At 42.6% G+C, this 17,467-nt stretch overlaps 1 protein-coding gene across 7 annotated transcripts in view; it reads right to left on the bottom strand.

Annotated features, from left to right (window-relative positions):
• The window catches only part of ERC2 (ELKS/RAB6-interacting/CAST family member 2), a 1,052,138-nt gene that overhangs the window by 170,831 nt on the left and 863,840 nt on the right, over positions 1-17,467 (bottom strand). For 2 of the 7 annotated variants that reach the window (XR_008381889.1, XM_053600433.1), the window contains exon 18: positions 5,015-5,080. The exons of the other annotated variants lie outside the window; for them this stretch is intronic. Coding sequence is in view for 1 of the 2 variants with exons in the window: in XM_053600433.1 (XP_053456408.1) it covers positions 5,054-5,080 (27 nt within the window). In the remaining variant the exon portion in view is untranslated. The remainder of the gene's footprint in view (positions 1-5,014; positions 5,081-17,467) is intronic. 7 annotated transcript variants of the gene reach the window in all.

The following is a 17,467-nucleotide window of genomic DNA, read 5'->3' as shown; positions in this document are numbered from 1 at the left end:
CCGCATACCACCTCAGTAGAAGGCCAGAGATCCACCTGTTGAGATGCAGGCAGATGGAAAAGAGGGTGGGTCAAGAGCCTGCCTTCCCCTTGGCTAGATCAAATGGACATCTGGGGAGAACAGAACTCTGGATCCCTACTCGGCACTCCACCCTCCAATGATGGCTTGCTCCAGCTTTGACACCCAAGGTAGGAATTTGGAGGCATTCTCAGTTTTGTCCTTGTCTTACCTCGGGATCCAAGTCCTGGTCTCATCTCCAATTTATCCACTTGTTTGCATTTGCACTACTAGTGCCCTGGGTCAGTGCTATCAATTCTCTTACAAATAGAACACATCTATTTCTGCCCCTCCTGCCATGCAAATCCATCCCCACAGCATAGCCAGACTAGTTCCACAACATAAATCAAATCATAGCACGTTCAGCGTAAGATCCTCCAGTGTATACTCATTTTTCTTAGGCTAAAATGTAAACTGTCTGTCTTGGCCTCGAAGGCCCTGTGTTTTCTGGCCCTTTCCCACTTCTCCATCCTTATCTCACTGTTCTGGGCTCTTCTCAGAGTTATGGCGTTCGAGCTCCTTCTGCCCATAAACAACTTCTCACATCCAGCTCTCTGCATCCTGCCCAGGACCCCCTCCCAAACACTCACCTTGGTGTGGGTACCTTCTAATTCTTTTAGGACTTGGCCTAAAACTCACTTCCTTGGAGAGATGCTCACTGAACATCCTTTCTTAAGTATGTCAATTTCAATACCTTTCTGGTTTCCATCAAAGCAATAATCAAAATGGATTAGATTTCTATTCATTTATTTAATCTTTTCTGTTCCCCTCAATTAGATGGCAAGATCCACAGGGCAGCAACCACATCTATCTTATGCATCATGGTTTTCCCAGCATCTAACAAGAACCTAGCCATTTGATGAAAAAGAATGGACAAGTGAGCAATAGTGAATAAAGGAATGGATAAATGAATGAATGAAAGCATCAGTAGTCAATGGCATAAGAAACAGATACATCAGATCCTCAGTCACAGGAGATCTAAACTGAATTAAAAACACTAGCTGATATCTCTGTACAGGATGTGTCAAAGGAAACCTCCACTTTGCACAGACACCTCCACTTTGTATAGAGCCCCGGGCTCCTGTCATGACTACTTTCTCAGCCACCAGATTTCTGTGGCTCCAGGACAAGCACAGGCCTAGTGCACAGACCCTGTCTGCTAGGAAAAGGCAAGAAGGTAAAACCTTCCCAGCCATAATCAAACACCACCTTCCTCATCCTTCTGTTCCTCCTGGGAGTCCCACCGGCCCTTCCAGCACTGCTTTATTTGTCAGAAATCGGTCTCACCTCTAAACATTCTGGGATTCATACTTGCACTCACCAATAACACGTCCGTGTGCAGGTGGCAGGCATACCGCTGCAATTCCTCATTTCCAACAGGATGCGTCTACTAGCATCACGGCCCCATGCCAAAACCTGTTAATGCCACATCTGTACTTTTATGAATCCGGTTCTAAAAATTTGCATATGTTTTCAATCAAAAAAGACTTATTCCTTCCTAGTGGCTTAAGAAATAAAAACTTGTGTTCTGTGTCTCCTCAATTGCAAGAGTTCACAGCATGAGCTCAAACAGTCAAATGTCAAGGCAGATGTGGCACTGAATCTCAGCGGGTGCCTCAGTTGGCGCTCCTGCTGCCCCACCTCATCCATGGTCACACACCCAGGCTCCTCTCGGGGGTCCAAGGCAAGCACCTTCACTGGATGCAAAGGAAGAGTCATTGGCGGACTGCCATGTCAGGTGGCAGTTATGAAGGACTGAGTAGCTGCTTTTCACGGATTTTGCAAAAAAGATACAATTAGGGCTCCAGGAGCAAGTTTTCGCAATCAACAGTGTGTCTGCGCACGTGCGTGTCAGGGAGCAGGGGGTGAGCGTGAGAGGACGATGGTTGAATAAGCATTGCAGAGATGCCAGGGAGGGCAACAACTCGCTGGAAATGTGAGCCCATGGAGTTTCTAGACAAAATGCCATGAGGCAGGCCACAGGTGAATCCCAGGCAATAAAAAAACAGGGATGTGGATGAGCCAATTTCAGGGCAGTAGAGAGAAGCTGGAGGCAGAGTATAGGAACGTATGGTGGGTCTGAGCAGCAGACTCCATAATTAGTTGGGCCCAGGGCAAATGAAAATGGGGTGCCCTATTCCTTCTTCGAAAGATACTAAGAGTTTCAAGACAATGACCGTAGAACTTTTAAACTAAGAGTGCAGTGCCCTGTGCACTGTACAGGCCACACACTGATAAAGCCGGGCCTGGATGTGAGGTTCAAGAGGGCAGGGGCTGTCAAAACTACAGGAAAGCAAACTTTCCCAGAAAAGTTTGCTCTCAAAAAATACCACCCTTGAATGATCACAGTGAGACAAATAAATCATGCCTGGGCTCAGTAACCAGAAGTGGCAAAAAAGGGAGGAGCTGTCGGGGTTGTTTTGCTAATTCCAAGTTGTTGTAATTTTTAGAACGACTTTTCCTAAATTACGATTCATTTCAGCACCAAAATTCCAGATTCAATTCAGGGCCTTCTGATGCTAGTACGCACATATTACTGCTGCCTAGTAAAATAACATCTTGTAATGTTTCTTTTATAGGAGCCATAAATCAAAACATTCCAAACAGTTAATTTTTAATGTACCACTACTCTCCATCTTCAGTTATAAATTTCATGTCTCTTTAGGCCGCACGGACTGTAATGCAATGCAAAACATGCACGGCTGTTCAAAAATGGAAGGTTCTCCCAGTGTCACGTTATTCAAATGCTTAAAGATATTGTTTTAAAAGTCTGAGCGTATCTAAGCAAACTTGTCTAAAGAAGTCATAAAGAAAGAAAAGTTCTTTTCCTCAGAAGCCAATAAAATTTATTAGGATGATGAAAGTGGGGTTATATATTGACTAATTTTCTGAAGACGTTTGTTTTCTGAGGTGCATGGTATTTGGGGAAACTGGTGAAGGAATAAAGGGGGGTAGGGCTGAACCCAATTGTCTGCATTTGCCTTGAGTGAGGCAAGATTTTCTACAGCTTTTGGACCCAGCTCTACCTGAGGATGACTATACGGTTCATATTGCGGGGAATGGGCCCGCGTCACGAATCTTGTGAAAGAGCAATACAAATCTTTATTACTCAGGAAGAGATGCATGTTCAGCCTCGCACCCCAGTAACAATGACAGCAGGAACAGCTCCAGAGGAGAGCCCCTCGTAGGAGCCGTCCTTCCCAAGTCAACTCCCAAACTCTTAAAACTTTCCTCGCCTACCTCTTATTCCATGTTTTGAGTGAGTTCCACATGTTTGCTTTTTAATGTCATAAAACGCTTTCTTCTCATTTCATATTGTTTTAGATCAATTTACACCCTCATTAACTTTTCAGGATAAGTAAATGTGAGGTTGCTCTTCAAGTTTTCCCTCGATAGGGGAAAAAAAAAAATCTCTCAGAGGGAATGTCTAGAATTTCTCTGGCTTCTCTACCTCCTCATATGGACAAGCTTCCCTTTGCAACCACTTTGCATGTGGAAGTGTGAATTCCAGTGCTGTTTACCCAGAAAAGGGAGAAGAGGTGAGATAGGTTTTACTGACAGGAAAAAAAAAAATCAGGAGGCATTGCATCTTTACTCCATGGAAAGAAGTTGTATCTGAAAACTGCTCTCTAGGTATTCCCCCTGCAGTACCAAAGAAAACAATCGGACCCATTTCTGGGACCTACCACAGGTTCAATTAAAGAAGTAAAACACAACAGTGACACCATCACCCATGGGCAAAACACGGCAGTGCTTGCCTCAGCTTCCCCTGAAGCTTACCACTGTGTCATATGGAGGCAAGACTTGGGAAAGGGCACACTGCTACCTTATCCCAAAGAATTACCCCAGACATGCTGATTCTCCAGCACTGCAACATTTCACGCTTATCCCAGAAGAAAAAAACTGAACCTTGGTACCTTCTGACCAGGAAAAAGATTACCATGGCACACAATCTACTACATTTCTTGTTCTGAATAAAATGTCACGTGCAATGTCATCAAGTTCAATAATACCATAGTCCATGTAGCCACACACATATTCAACTCTGCGAGTTTGTGATTTGGTATTAAACGACCTGTAGTATACAGGAGAGGTGTAATTCCCAGCAGCAAAGGTTAATAGAGTTCAATGTTCCCTTTATAACCATGGTAGTTACATGCGCCACAAGCCACTATTCCATTTAAAGACAGGACAGAAATAAAGAGTGGGTTCTTAGTAGCTAAAAGTCAGCTTTTAAAAGAGCAAAACACTCTGGAAAAAAAGCAATCCTTGCAATACATAATGCAAAGCTCTATGTAAGTGTAATTTTTAAGAAGTCAGCAGATAAAGTGCCACTGAGACCTGGGAATGTTAATACTTCTAATTCATTGAAAGAGTGACAGTTACCCATTCACCATTACTATGCCTTGATCCTTGGGTTTTCTTCAGAACTGCCATAGAAGAAACAGCGCAATCCATTAAACGGGCTTCTTAGAGATGATAGTTTCAGCTCCATGAAGATATATAGTTTTATTTTCCTTATTCCTTGCCAAACATTTGACACAACCAGAAGGACGTGAGAGTCACACCACACTGTCATATCTGGTAAAAGCAAGCAGCCAGCTGAAAACCATGACTGGAGAATTGCAACAATTTCTGAGTCCACAATCATGCCTTAAAGAGTGTGTCTCAATCCTCGTAAGGGCACAGTTTACATCTTCAGTAACACAGAAACCCAGCCCCAACAAGGCAGAGCAGTAATGTGGTCGGGGGGAAGGGGAGGGGGAGGGGAGGTAGGAATGGAGGGGAGTCCTGGGAATGGTCAGGGTAGGCGGACATTCTGCACTCACAGAACACGGCAGCAAACACAGGACACAGTCACAAACATCAGCGAGCACAATTGAGCACGCACACAACAACACTGGAATGCAATTTTTTTTTTTTTTTAAGAAAAATGATATAAAAGATGGTTTCTCACCCCTCAAAACAAAACTGGAACTTTGGTTTACAGGCCCGGCTATGCCCATATGCCCTCCTCGTCATCCTGCGGCCGGCCAGGGGGGAGGTGCACAGAGAGGAGGGGAGCACCGGAATGAAAGAAGAGAAGGTTAGTTACACCGAGATGCACTGGAAAGGCACACTAATCTTCACTTTGTTTTTTAATCTTAAAGACGGAGGGAAAAAAAAAAATCCATAGTAACTTAAGTTCCACATCATTGACTTGTCAAATGCATAACCCAGTTGTATCTATGGCAACACCCACACAAAAACATTCCACCCACCCAGCTCTGACGCTGTGTCAAGATTGGATTAGAAGATTAAAATTAGTCTACATTAGCAGCTGATTATCTTTTTGGAAAGCATGCAGTCTGAATTGCATAGGCCTAAGGAGTAGATTAAACCTTTTAAGTAAGCAGAGAAGTAATTATAGTAATCAAATACCCTTAATTTCTCTTAAGCTTAAAGTATCAATAAAGGCTGAAGAAGAACTAAAAAAAAAAAAATGCCATCTATTTGGATAGAACGAACTTTTTAGCATGTACTCATTCATATTGGTTATTCCACAAAGGCTCAGATATATCGCAGTCTTCTTATTTCTCGGGTTCTATTTTGCTCTCAGTGTAAAAAAGAGGATATGCGTCATATAGGTCATATGGGGGAAAGCGAAGTTTATTGCCATGAGCAATAAACTTGTGGAATGATCACCCATTTGCATGGAATGATTATCCATTTTCAATCATGAACAAACATATTTGGTCTGAATTCTTATTGAAAAAGTTTCCAAAATGAAACAGAATTTCTTCGAAAACACAAGTACATCCACCATCACAAAGTCCCTTATTTTGAACAATTCCATTTGGTGTTAAGGATCAAAACAACACATATAAGACTATAGGGTTTATATTTTGGTCTCACACATAATTTGGGAGCTGGGTCTTTTAATATATCCCCAGTGAAATCAGACTTTGCCATGATTTGCTTTTTTGTTCTGGGAATCAAAAACAGAAGAACGTGGAACATTCTTTTCACTATTTGGATCCTTATTCATTAAGTTATTATAATATCAGGTCAAATCATATGAAAACACCCATAATCGACTATTTTTGATCTAGAAAAGTAGCAATTTCATACGGTTCAACCTAATCTTGCCAATAGGCCAAGGTAATTTTTATCTACTGAAGGATTTAGGTATGTGGTCTTTGAACTGACTTTCAATACAATTGCTTCCTTTGTATTCCTATGTATTTTATTTTATTTTATGTATCTAAAAAATTATTCTGAGAAGACATGCAGAGAGTTCAGCCGACTACCAAAGGGATCCACGGCCCACAAAAGCTAAGAACCCCTATGACTCCTGAGTCAATCAGCTGATTTGTACAGAGCCCGAATTGGACAAGACAGTCTGAGTTTTCACTTGAAAGTTTAGGTAGGAACATTCTGGCAAAATATAATGTACACTGGTCATTTTAGCTGGGCCACTTAATGTAAAAATTACCCGGGTCTGTTGATTACTATACAGTCAAATAATTGCTTGTGGCAATAAACTTCCCTTTTCCCTATATGACCTAGGACAAATATATTTTTACATTCATTGAACTTCCTCTCTATCCCTGGAGAAAAGCTGAATTGATGTTCTTTTCCATGTTAATAAAAAAGGAAATTTACAGTATGAGATTCCAGGGCATTTACAAGCATGTTTCAAAGGGTCTGGCAACCCCTCAATAATGCAAAATGTTGTTGAGTATGTACATAAATATATTTATCTGAATGAAGGTTTAGCTTTTATCATATGATTCTTAGATTCTCTCCTTCTAAAAAAAAAATTACTGTTGTTGCAGCTTGGGGCTTATAGCTCAGTGGCTAGGGCACCCGCCACATACACCGAGGCTGGTGGGTTTGAACACAGCCCGGGTCTGCCAACCAACAAGGCAACTACAACAACAACAACAAAAATAGCCAGGCAGTGTAGTGGGCGCCTGTAGCCCCAGCAACTTGGGAGGATGAGGCAAGAGAATCGCTTAAGCCCCAGAGTTTGAGGTCGCTCTGAGCTGTGATATCACAGCACTCTGCAGAGGGCAACATAGTGAGACTCTGTCTCAAACAAACAAACAAACAAAAAATTAAAAAAAAAATCACTGTTGTTGGAAAACTCCAGGCATAGAAAGATGCTATGATTTGCCAACGTCACAAAGCAAATAGGAAGCTTCTCTAAAATGCAGCCCCCAGCCCCTGTGATTGCTTCCTAATGGTTATAAAATAACTTGCAGAGCAGTTTCTTTCACTTTGCATTCAAAACCCAACAGTATGTATACATTTGGTTTGTTCCAAATCCATTCATGTGGGGTTTTAATTTTTAAACAAGAAGAAAGCAAAAAGAAAAGCCACTGCCACCAAAATCTCCTGCTGTTTTCCTAACAGTGAAATGTGGTCTAATGCAAATCACTTTTAGCAAATTAAATATATTAAGAAGTGGTAATTAATTATGATTGAAACAGACAGGAGTTGTAGCTTGAAAATATACACTGCCAATATCACTACTACTGTTCCTCGTCCACCATAGGAATAAAAAGGAGCTCCCAGATGGCGAGGGTTATTAAAAACCAGATGTTCAGATCGACGTCTTGTATGGTGGTGAATAAAGTAAAGAAATATGACAGTCCAATATAAACTTTGAGAACATTTAATATGGCAGAAATGTGAATAAATTCCTTTCATGGGCTCAGAACATTATACATTTTAAAAAGTTTTTAGTTTTTAGAGTTTAAAGTTTTTAAAAGAAAATTGAAAGAGAAGTGGTGGCCATTTCTGGTCTCTCTAATCTTCAAAGCTTAAACATGAATTGACCCTCATCACCGAGGGATCTGGGTCAGAGTGAGTGTCCATTTGGGGAATAAAAAACAAAACTGCAGGAGTAATCAAAGAGGGAGCTCCATGCCTTTCCAAACGTTTGCAGCTGTTTGACAGCTGTGCTGCCTGCATCCCTATATGCAAATGTTAATTTCTTCAGCAACTTAACTGCACCGAAATATAAATTAAGGGACCAAAAAATAAGAAACAGATAAGTATCCCTCGATCCCTAACTTCACTCCAAGTTAATTAGAAATACTTGAATTTTTAAAATGCATCTATCAGTCCTGGGAAAGTCTGTTTCCTTTCCTTGTTTTTCTATTTCCAAATCTACTTTGCAGTGGCTGTTGTGAATACTGCCTGGTGTTTGATCCCTTGTGTGTTCTTTGTGAGTGATTGCTCTGCCAAGAGTTGCCAAAATCTCTGGACAGGAAGAAATCCTCAAGTCCATCAGTTGTCTGCATGCTTTGGTCCACAGCATCCGGGAGGATGGGATCATCCAGTGTGGACTGAAGCCCAGAGCACACCAACCACAAAACACAGCAAATTCTAAAGGGGAGGAAGCTTAACTGCCAAATAACCTCAGGACACAGCTACAAATGCTAGGATGTTGTGGTGGACAAGAGGCCTTGATGGAAATCCTGTAGCCCTAGATGCTGGGCCCTAATGGGATTTTCTAAATACTGAGATTTAAAAAAACACCCTCACCAATGGGCTTCTCGCAGCTCCTGTGTTGATGACAAGATCTAAAAGCAACGGGACTGATCATCTTGACAAGGTAAGAGGCTTGCTGTGGAGGGGGCCAGTTATTAGCCCCAGCAAAGAAGCTCTGGGAAGGAACTCTATAATCTAACATGATAAATGGTCGAGGGGAAACCTTTAATTGGTCTCTATTTTGAAGTCTTAGGTACAGCCGGCAGGCAAACCTGAGCCCATCATTGGACTGTTTTTTCTTTAAAAACAAACAAACAAACAAAACCACCTGCAATTCGCATTGAGTTGATAGCAAGCTTTTTCTTGAACTTGGAGAACTAGGTTCCTGATGGGGACCTTACTTTCATACCTGTCCTAGAGAATGAAATCATGGAAGTGTCACTTTCAAACAGCTCACTGCCTTTGTGGGCACTCGGCAGAGGTCTATGCCAGGAAGGTCCATCTGGTGTCCTTGCGGGAAAGAGTACAAGGAGATCACCCTGGTTATGGCTGAGTCTGGTGTGGGTAATCTTCAGAACCACCTCCACCTCTACTTTATTCACGGCTCCTCTGAAACTTTCTAAAACTCCAAGCCTCAGGACTCTGCCAACTTTGGCCACCCAAGTCACAAAAGCAGGAGCACAGTATGGAATTTACAACGTGCCCTGAGCCTGGTTCAACCAAAGCAGGTCTTCTTGGCATCTCCAACTGCAGGCTTGGCCAGAACTGGGGAGGACAGACACATGTGTAAAGGAAAGCAAAGGCTTAGGTGTGAGCCTGGAGGAGAGGGGCACAGAGCCTGGTCAGGGCACTAACAAAGCTTTCTCCCAGGCTCAAGTCCAAACCTTCCCTCTGGAGACCACTCATTCACGTCTTTCATCTCTCCTGTCTCCTGGAATGCTTAGCCCATGGATGGATGTCTCTGTTTGGGTGAGGGGGTCAGGTATGGCTATAAACTCTTATAGGATTTATATTTGTTATAGCCTTTGAGGCCCTTTCGCAGACAAGCTCTCCCTCCAAATAGGAATGTCCTAGCCAGGCTGAGATACCCCTTCCTGCTCTTTTTAATATAACTGTAAGCTTATTTCAGAGCTGGGCTAGAAAAGAGCCAGTGTGTATTAGCACTTCCTCCAGGTTGGAGAGAGTGGTGACAGCTATCCGTGTTTCCTTGCTGAAGCTCAGGTGGCTTGGTGACACAGGTGTCGAGAGGCTCTTTGCGCAGATGTGGAAAGGCAGGCTCACCGAGGGCGGTCAGGTAGCTCGCCAAAGGACACCTGGCCAGGAACCGTGGAGGCAGGGTCAAATTCCAGTCTGTCTAACCTCAGAGCACACTTTTCTGTCTCTACCAGATGAGCTGTGAAGCCACAGAATGCCTTTTGACCCCCAAAGGCATTTATTGTTTCTGCTTAGCTCAGCTCTGAAGTACTTTGAACTTGGCACTGCCCTCCTTCCAAGCCATTGGAGACCTTGGTTGAAGTTGCAAGCTATGACTTCAGTTGGTTCCCTCTGGCTCTTGGAAGAAAGGCTTCTTCACACGCAAATGGAATTATTTACATAGATATATCAGCAGCACCCTAACAAATTTTAAGGTCTCAGAAGAAGGGAGCACCTCTCACTTCTTTCATCCTGCCCCACAACATCTCAAACGCAGGAACTTAAGTATTTCTAAATGAGGAACTATGTAACATTGGGTTCTTGCTTTTGTTGAATGACTGAACACCTCTGAAAGAATGCGCTGCCTGGACTCCAGAGCTCCTTAGGATTGCCAAGGTTGTGTTGCCTGTGACTCCTCAGAATGACTTCTCTCTTCTACTGCACCAACCACATCCTTGTTTTATTCTTCTAACCCCAGCTGGTGAAAGCTGGACTTTAAAGGCTGGGGGGACAGTGTGATGGGAGATGTCTATATTTTAAAAGACACATGCGGGTGTCTCACAGGGATAGGCAGAGACCAGACAGCCTGTGCGCCGTGGATTGATTCTTCTCGCCAGGACATCCGGAGGCAGGGCAGCCATCTGAGACCTCTTTTCCACACAGTCCAGAATATTACAGACAGTTTGGCCACCTTTTCATTCACTTCTAATGCAGTATCTACAGGGGCTTTCTCAATTTTTTTTTTTTTTTTTTTTTTGGTGCCATCATTGTAGGGCAAATTGAGGAAATCAGTTTGCTATTTTTTTTTTTTTCAAGCAAAAACAATGTGACAAACCAGTCTTTGGTGCATGGAAAGTGCTCAGCTGAAGGACACAAGATGCCCCGCTGAAGATGAACATGCTTGAAGGCTCTATGTTGGTCAACAACGTTGTTTGGAAGCTCAAAGTCACCATCTGCTTAAAGCTGAGCCTCCCCCTGACAGATAACCATAAAAACAGGGGGTGGGAGTGAAGACAAGCTTTACTTTTGCTCCTTTGTCCATCGGTCATTAACACTTGGCTTTGTTAAAATTGTGTTTTTTACGTGACCCTGGTTCTGCCATTTCCTGGCTGGTAGGCACCGGAATCCCCTAGCCTTTTGACTCTTCATTTTCTTGATTGTTTAAAAAAGAAAATGGGGGCTGGGCGCCTGTAGCTCAGTGGTTAGGGCGCTGGCCACATGCACCAGGGCTGGTGGGTTAGAACTCATCCAGGCCTGCTAAATAAACAAACAAACAAACAAAATAGCCAGGTGTTGTGGCAGGCACCTATAGTCCTAGCTACTAGAGAGGCTGAGACAAGAGAATCATTTGAGCCCAAGAGTTTGAGGTTGCTGTGAGCTGTGATGCCATAGCACTCTACCGAGGGTGTCAAAGAGAGACTCTGTCTCAATATAAAAAAAAAGAAAAGAAAAAGAAAATGGGACCACATTCTGGCTGCCCTGACACTTCATAGCATTGCTGTCTAAATTAAACTAGAGAGTAAATTAAACCACTTTGTGGATGTTACAGACTTATACAAATAAGACTGGGCATATCATCCTTGTTGGTGGCATTGGATAGTTCATGAGTATGATTACAACAAATATGGTATCACATGAATGCCAAAGGGCAAATGGCGTCTATGAAAAGGATCTGATAGTACATAAAAATAGTCTTAAATACTTTAGAATCTCTAGGCTGTTCAAAACTGGACTTTATTCAGATCATTGATAGATGCCAAACCCGAACTTTTAAAAGGCTATTATTCTATAAGGTGTTTTTTCAAAATAACTAACAATTTGTGCGTGTGTGGGGTGCATATTTAAAGGCTGTTTCCAACTCCTTTTCCTCTGCTGCTCCCTTATCTTTGGAGTCCTGTAGGTGCCTGGAGAGTGTAAGTCAAATGGGCTCCTTATTACATCAGTTCAGGAAGAAAAGAGAGGCAATGGTGTTTTGCAATATAAAATGGATTTCCCTGCTTCCTGACATTTCAAGGTTGGCCACCCCCTTTCAAGGTAGGAACTGAAGTGCTGCCTCTTAGACAAATGCGACTGGATTAAAGCAGCAAGTTGAAAAGGAATCAACCCTCTGGTGTTGCCAAGATGAGCTACATCTACAAGCTGGGGAGTTCAGGCTATGTCTAGAAACCCCTGTTGACTCAAAAGATGCTGCAACAAATCTCTTAATGAAACACTAATGCTGCAAACAAGGTGTAAAACTTAGACAAATCAGCAAAAGGAAAAAGAACAAAAACACTTTACCCCAAATAGAGTAAGACTGAATGAAATCTCCAATAGGCTCAAACCTTCTTTAAGGAAAAATCCTTTCCCCACAGAAGGATCCTGATGCCTTAAGCAGCCCTGCCTTTTTTCCCTCCCTGAAGACCCTACCTGGCGGGGCTTATCAAATGTGCTTGCCCACATGTGCTTACATGTAAGGAATGAACATCACACCCAGATTAAAGGGCTTTGGCAAGAGCCTGTTCTTCTGCCAAGCCAGCTTGCCCACTGCTGTGTAACCCCCGCCTCCCTTCCTTGCTCCCTCGTAATGGCTGGGTGAGCATGTAACTGCCTAGAGAGGAAGGAGGCAGTAAAATACCTCCCATGACAACACTTCAGACAGTTGTCCCCCATTCCTGCTTTACCGGTGGCCTCACAGAGAGCCCGGGCAGGGTCATTCCAGAGCTTCTGCTCTTCAAAACAAGCAAACAAATAAACTGCTACCTTTGTTTCCCAATGGTGAGAAATCACATATGCCCTCTAGCTCGCATTTCAGTGTTTTTAGGGAATTTTAGTAGTCTTTGGAGGATAAAGAAAAAAGTGACATCTGTTCTGTCGATTTCATGGATTTTTTTTTTTTTAACCTGCTGAGTTTTAAACACGGTACCTTCTAATCTTCTGATAAAAGAAGTATTGGAAAGGAGGCAAGTGGTTCTCAAGATTTATTTCAAAATGCATGCCAGGGTATCTTTGGGTCTGGTCTTCAGAGGTCTGGTCCCTCAGTGGCAAGGGTCAAAATATCTGAACCCTTGTCCCATTGGATAAACACCAGTGCCAACAAGAGATTTCTTCATGGGTTGTTGAATTTGAAGCCTTGATCCCTACAAGAAGCCCAAACTCAGAGCTTCTTCCAAGAAGTGGGCCATGAAATTAGATTCGAAATACCAACAACAAAAAAAGAAAGAAAGGAGGGAGGGAGGGAAGGAGGAAGGGAGGGAAGGAAGGAAGGAAGGAAGGAAGGCAGGCCTACCGTTTCCTATTTAGGCAAACTTTAGACAGACTAGAAAACTGATATTAAAAGTCTAAAACATATAACTTTTCTTATCAGGTTACTGTCATGGGGAAATAAATATTTCTGGCTTTTTAGCTGTTCCTGTAACTGCATTTTTGTAAGCTCAGATAAGTTTTCTTCGATGTAAGAAACATGTATTTACATGCATACCCAGACCATATATGTGTATACATGATGCATATTCAAACATGCACTCAGGGGAAATTAGGGAGAGAAATTTCTAGTTAAACATGATCCTGCAAAATTCTTCCATATGTGGCAAAGTCCTCGGCTCAGCTGACATATAGCGATACATACATATATACACTCAGGACGCTATGTATACATTTATCCCACATTCATTTAACCTCAAAACATAAAATAAATTCTTTTTTCCCCCTCCCTAAGCAAAGGCTAGGAATAACAACTCTATATACAGAATCCATCTTCTAGGGGCAATGGAGCAAGTTAAACCCCTCATGTGTTTGGTAGAATTCAAAGGGCTGCACTTTGGCTAATCTGCTGTGAAAGTGCAAAGAAGGCAGAGCATCAGTCACAAAGCTTGTTCTGCATTCACAGAGAAGGGCCGAGGGTGAGCGGGGATTCCCGGGACCCTTGAGTTGGCTGTCTAGAAGTCAGAGGGCCTGGGGAGGGGCTGATGGGGCCGCTTTGTTCTCCTGGTAGACCATGGGACTCAACCAACTTCTTGTGGGCTAAACACAACGTTTAGGCCCTGGGAAGAGGAGAAAAAAAGAAGGCAGGTTTTGCAAAAACAGATCTGGGGCCAGGAAACTCATAGGGTCTGGAGATGTCATCTGCCTCTAGCCATGACCTCAGTGAAGGCCTAACTGTATAGATGGTTGGAAATTCCCCTCCTATGTGTATGCTCCACAAAACGCTAACGAATTCTACGTGAGAGTGGGTAACAAGGCTCAGGTGTGTGTAGCATGGATCAAGGTGGGAAGGAGAGAAAGCAATAACCTTGTCTTTAGTTTCTGCATTAACTCCACCTTATGGCTTTTTTGCCTGTAGGAAAAAGGGGGAAGGACATATTTTGAGACCAGAAATCCCAAGACCAAGGCAGTGAAGGCTGCAGCCTCTTTGAATCAGAGCACAGATTCAGTACTCTGGGCATCTATCTTCCCATGTTTAAGAATCTAAGGCCATAAACAAAAATGAAAAACAGGTTTCCATTATCCATTGTGGATTGGGTTACTGGGGTCATTTTAATCGTATCTTAAAATATGATCTGTATATGAATCCCATGACCACCAGTTTGAAAAGAAGGCCAAATCTAGGACAAGGTTCTTTAGTGACCAAAGTATATGATGGCTTATGAAAACATGACATGTGGCCAAAGCAGAAATCTATGGGAATGTTCAGCAGAAAATGGAGGCAGACATTTAATGCTCTGAAAGGTGTCCAGTGGTACAATCTTACATCTTAGCCAACACATGCTGGGACCAGACAGTAACCAGGAGCAGCAGAGAAAGTACCAATTATTACTATAAGGGACACTACCAAAGTTTTGAGATACACAAAAATTAAGAAAACACAAAATCATTTATTATTATTATATTTTCTCAAAAGAATCACCATTCTTGTAAAACATTTGTGAAAACACTCTTCCCATTCATTTTCTTCAAGGGCTGTAAGCTCACTTTCATAGGTATAAACGGTTTCTTCAGGGCTAAAGAAGCCTCTTCCATGCATGAGATTTTTTTTTAATCTTGGGAATAGGAAATAATTACATGGAGCCAGGTCAGGAGTATAGGATGGATGAATCATAAGTTTAACCTCTGTGGACCCCAGGAATGGAATGGTGATGTTGGCAGTATGGGCAGACACATTCTCATGGTGTGAGATGGGCCCCCGTCTTGGGTCAAAGGTCTTGCCTTTGACCGCCATTCTTGAAGCTTCCTGAAAACTTTTGGTAGGCACTTTGGTACACTGTTGTGTACCACTGAGCAGTAACAGTCCTTTGTTCCTCCAGAATAACAGGTGCAACATGACCACCTTTGGAGAAGAAAGTTACCACCATTTTCTTTCTGACACTTCAGGTCCACTTCACTTTTGCTGGCAGATTTTCATTGGGGAAAAAAAAATCCACACTGCACTGCTGACATTTATTCTCTGGATCAAACTGGTAAATCTAGGTTTCACCACCAGTAACGCTGTCAGAAACGCATCTAGACTTGCTGCCCTGGCATTTCTTTTTCTTTTCTTTTTTTTTTTTTTTTTGAGACACAATTTCACTCTGCCGCCATGGGCGGAGTGCTGTGGCATCATCACAGCTCACAGCAACCTCAAACTCTTGGCCTTGAGCAATCCTCTTGCCTCAGCCTCACAAGTAGCTGGGACTATAGACTCCTCCCACAATGCCTGATGAGTTTTTCTATTTTTAGTAGAGATGGGGTCTCACTCTTGCTCAGGCTGGTCCAGAACTCCTGAGCTCAGACGATCTACCTGCCTTGGCCTCCCAGAGTTCTGGGACCCGGCTGACCAGCATTGCTTCCCAGCATTCAGCACAGATAAGCTTTTGCTCATCCGTCAAAGTGAGGCACCCTTTGGGATGAAACTGTCCTGACTTCAAGATAATTGTGCAGGATTTGGATGTTGCTGGGGTTCCAATCTGTAGTGCTGCTTCAGTGTCCTTAAATGTCACTCAATTGTTTTACAGGACCGTTTTTTTTCCACAGTGGTGACATTTTCCTCACTCACTGCAGTTGCCAGACACCCCTGCTCCTCTCCTTGCCTTTCAATGAAATTCAGCCTCTTCTAAATTCTTGAAACCACTGAAATGTCACGGGGGAAGGAGTAAGGTATCTGAAATCCCAGTGAAAAATGCTAAAGGCTTTGAGACTCGTTTAACCCACTTTTAAAATCATAGAAAATCCTGCAAAAGTGTTTTATTCCCAGCTCCACAGCAGACACTGACTGAATGCTGCCCATGGGATGGAAACAAATGAAGGCCTCCCAGCAACATTGATAAGCTGAACAAATGGAACCTTGCATGGGTGAATCAGAAAAAAATGCTATCGACTGTATTACATGGAAGTGAAATTATGGACTGTAACACAGTCTGCCCCAAACTTTTGTAGTGGCCTTCATATTCATGTCTACAGACAGATTCTGGAAATTGTCAAGTGGAGTGGGTAATATTGACAATTAGGGCAATCGATTTTCTAGGACTAGATCAATAGAGTGGACAACCTAAAGTTAAGAATGCAAAATGGAAAACCCGGCTTCTGCCACAGGAAAGTCACTACTATCTGAATCTGTTCCCGTCACCCTGGGCCAAATGAAGCATCCCCTCTGGGGCCTAGTTTGTTCTGGCAATGCATTTCCAGGAGCCCTGTGACCCAGAGCAATTCTCCTTCCTCTGTGAGCCAGTCCCCCCTCTACTAGAGGATCTCATCCTGGTGAGTCCATGGCAGTGGGAGAGTTCGCAGAAAGCCTCGTTTTCATTGGCATAAGGACAGCATGGTTAGAGAAGAGTAAAGAGGAACATGTGAAGAGGGGGAAATGGAAAGAATAAAGTCGCAAAGCACAAGCATGGAAATAAAGACAAGGGGCAAATGGAAAGATAACAGATTAATGAGATGACATTTCCATTCAATTTTGGAAAATAAATCAAAATAAAATAAAATTTACTATAATTCATTGGGAAAGAGAAAAAACACATTTGCATTTTAGAAAAAGTAGATGTGCGATCATAAATGCACGTGGTCACATAGATATGTTCATACTAATATCTAAGGAGGTTTGTCACTAATGCATAGCACTCAGAGATTTAGGCCCTCATCTTGGGCCTGATCATCTTCAGTTTTATGACTACGGATCATTAACAACCTCTCTGAATTCTAGTTTATGTATCGGTACGATAGGAATATTTCCATTTGCCCTTTCTATTTCCCAAAGGTACTATGGCAATGGGTCATTCAGCAGACCTACTGAGTGCCTGCAAAGGGCCAAAAGAATATAACTGCAAAATTCGTCCATATTTTTCTGTAATCAATCTCTTAAGAATCGTGTCTCCATGCCTCTAAACTCTGTAGCCCTCTCCTAGAAGTAGCATTTTTGCACCTAAAATATGAAATTTAAATTTTAAATAAGATGAAAGTCTTAAAGGGGTCAAAATCCTTTGAGCTTCTCAACTCCTGTAAGTTAGTATTTCCATTCAGTGAAGGAGGAAGACACAGGAGAGGATAGTGTTCTCCTGGGCCA

This window comes from Nycticebus coucang, chromosome 8 (assembly GCF_027406575.1).
Source record: "Nycticebus coucang isolate mNycCou1 chromosome 8, mNycCou1.pri, whole genome shotgun sequence".
NCBI classification, from domain to species: domain Eukaryota; kingdom Metazoa; phylum Chordata; class Mammalia; order Primates; family Lorisidae; genus Nycticebus; species Nycticebus coucang.
Note: the sequence above shows the minus strand (reverse complement) of the source record. Positions and strands in the feature narration are given on the sequence as shown.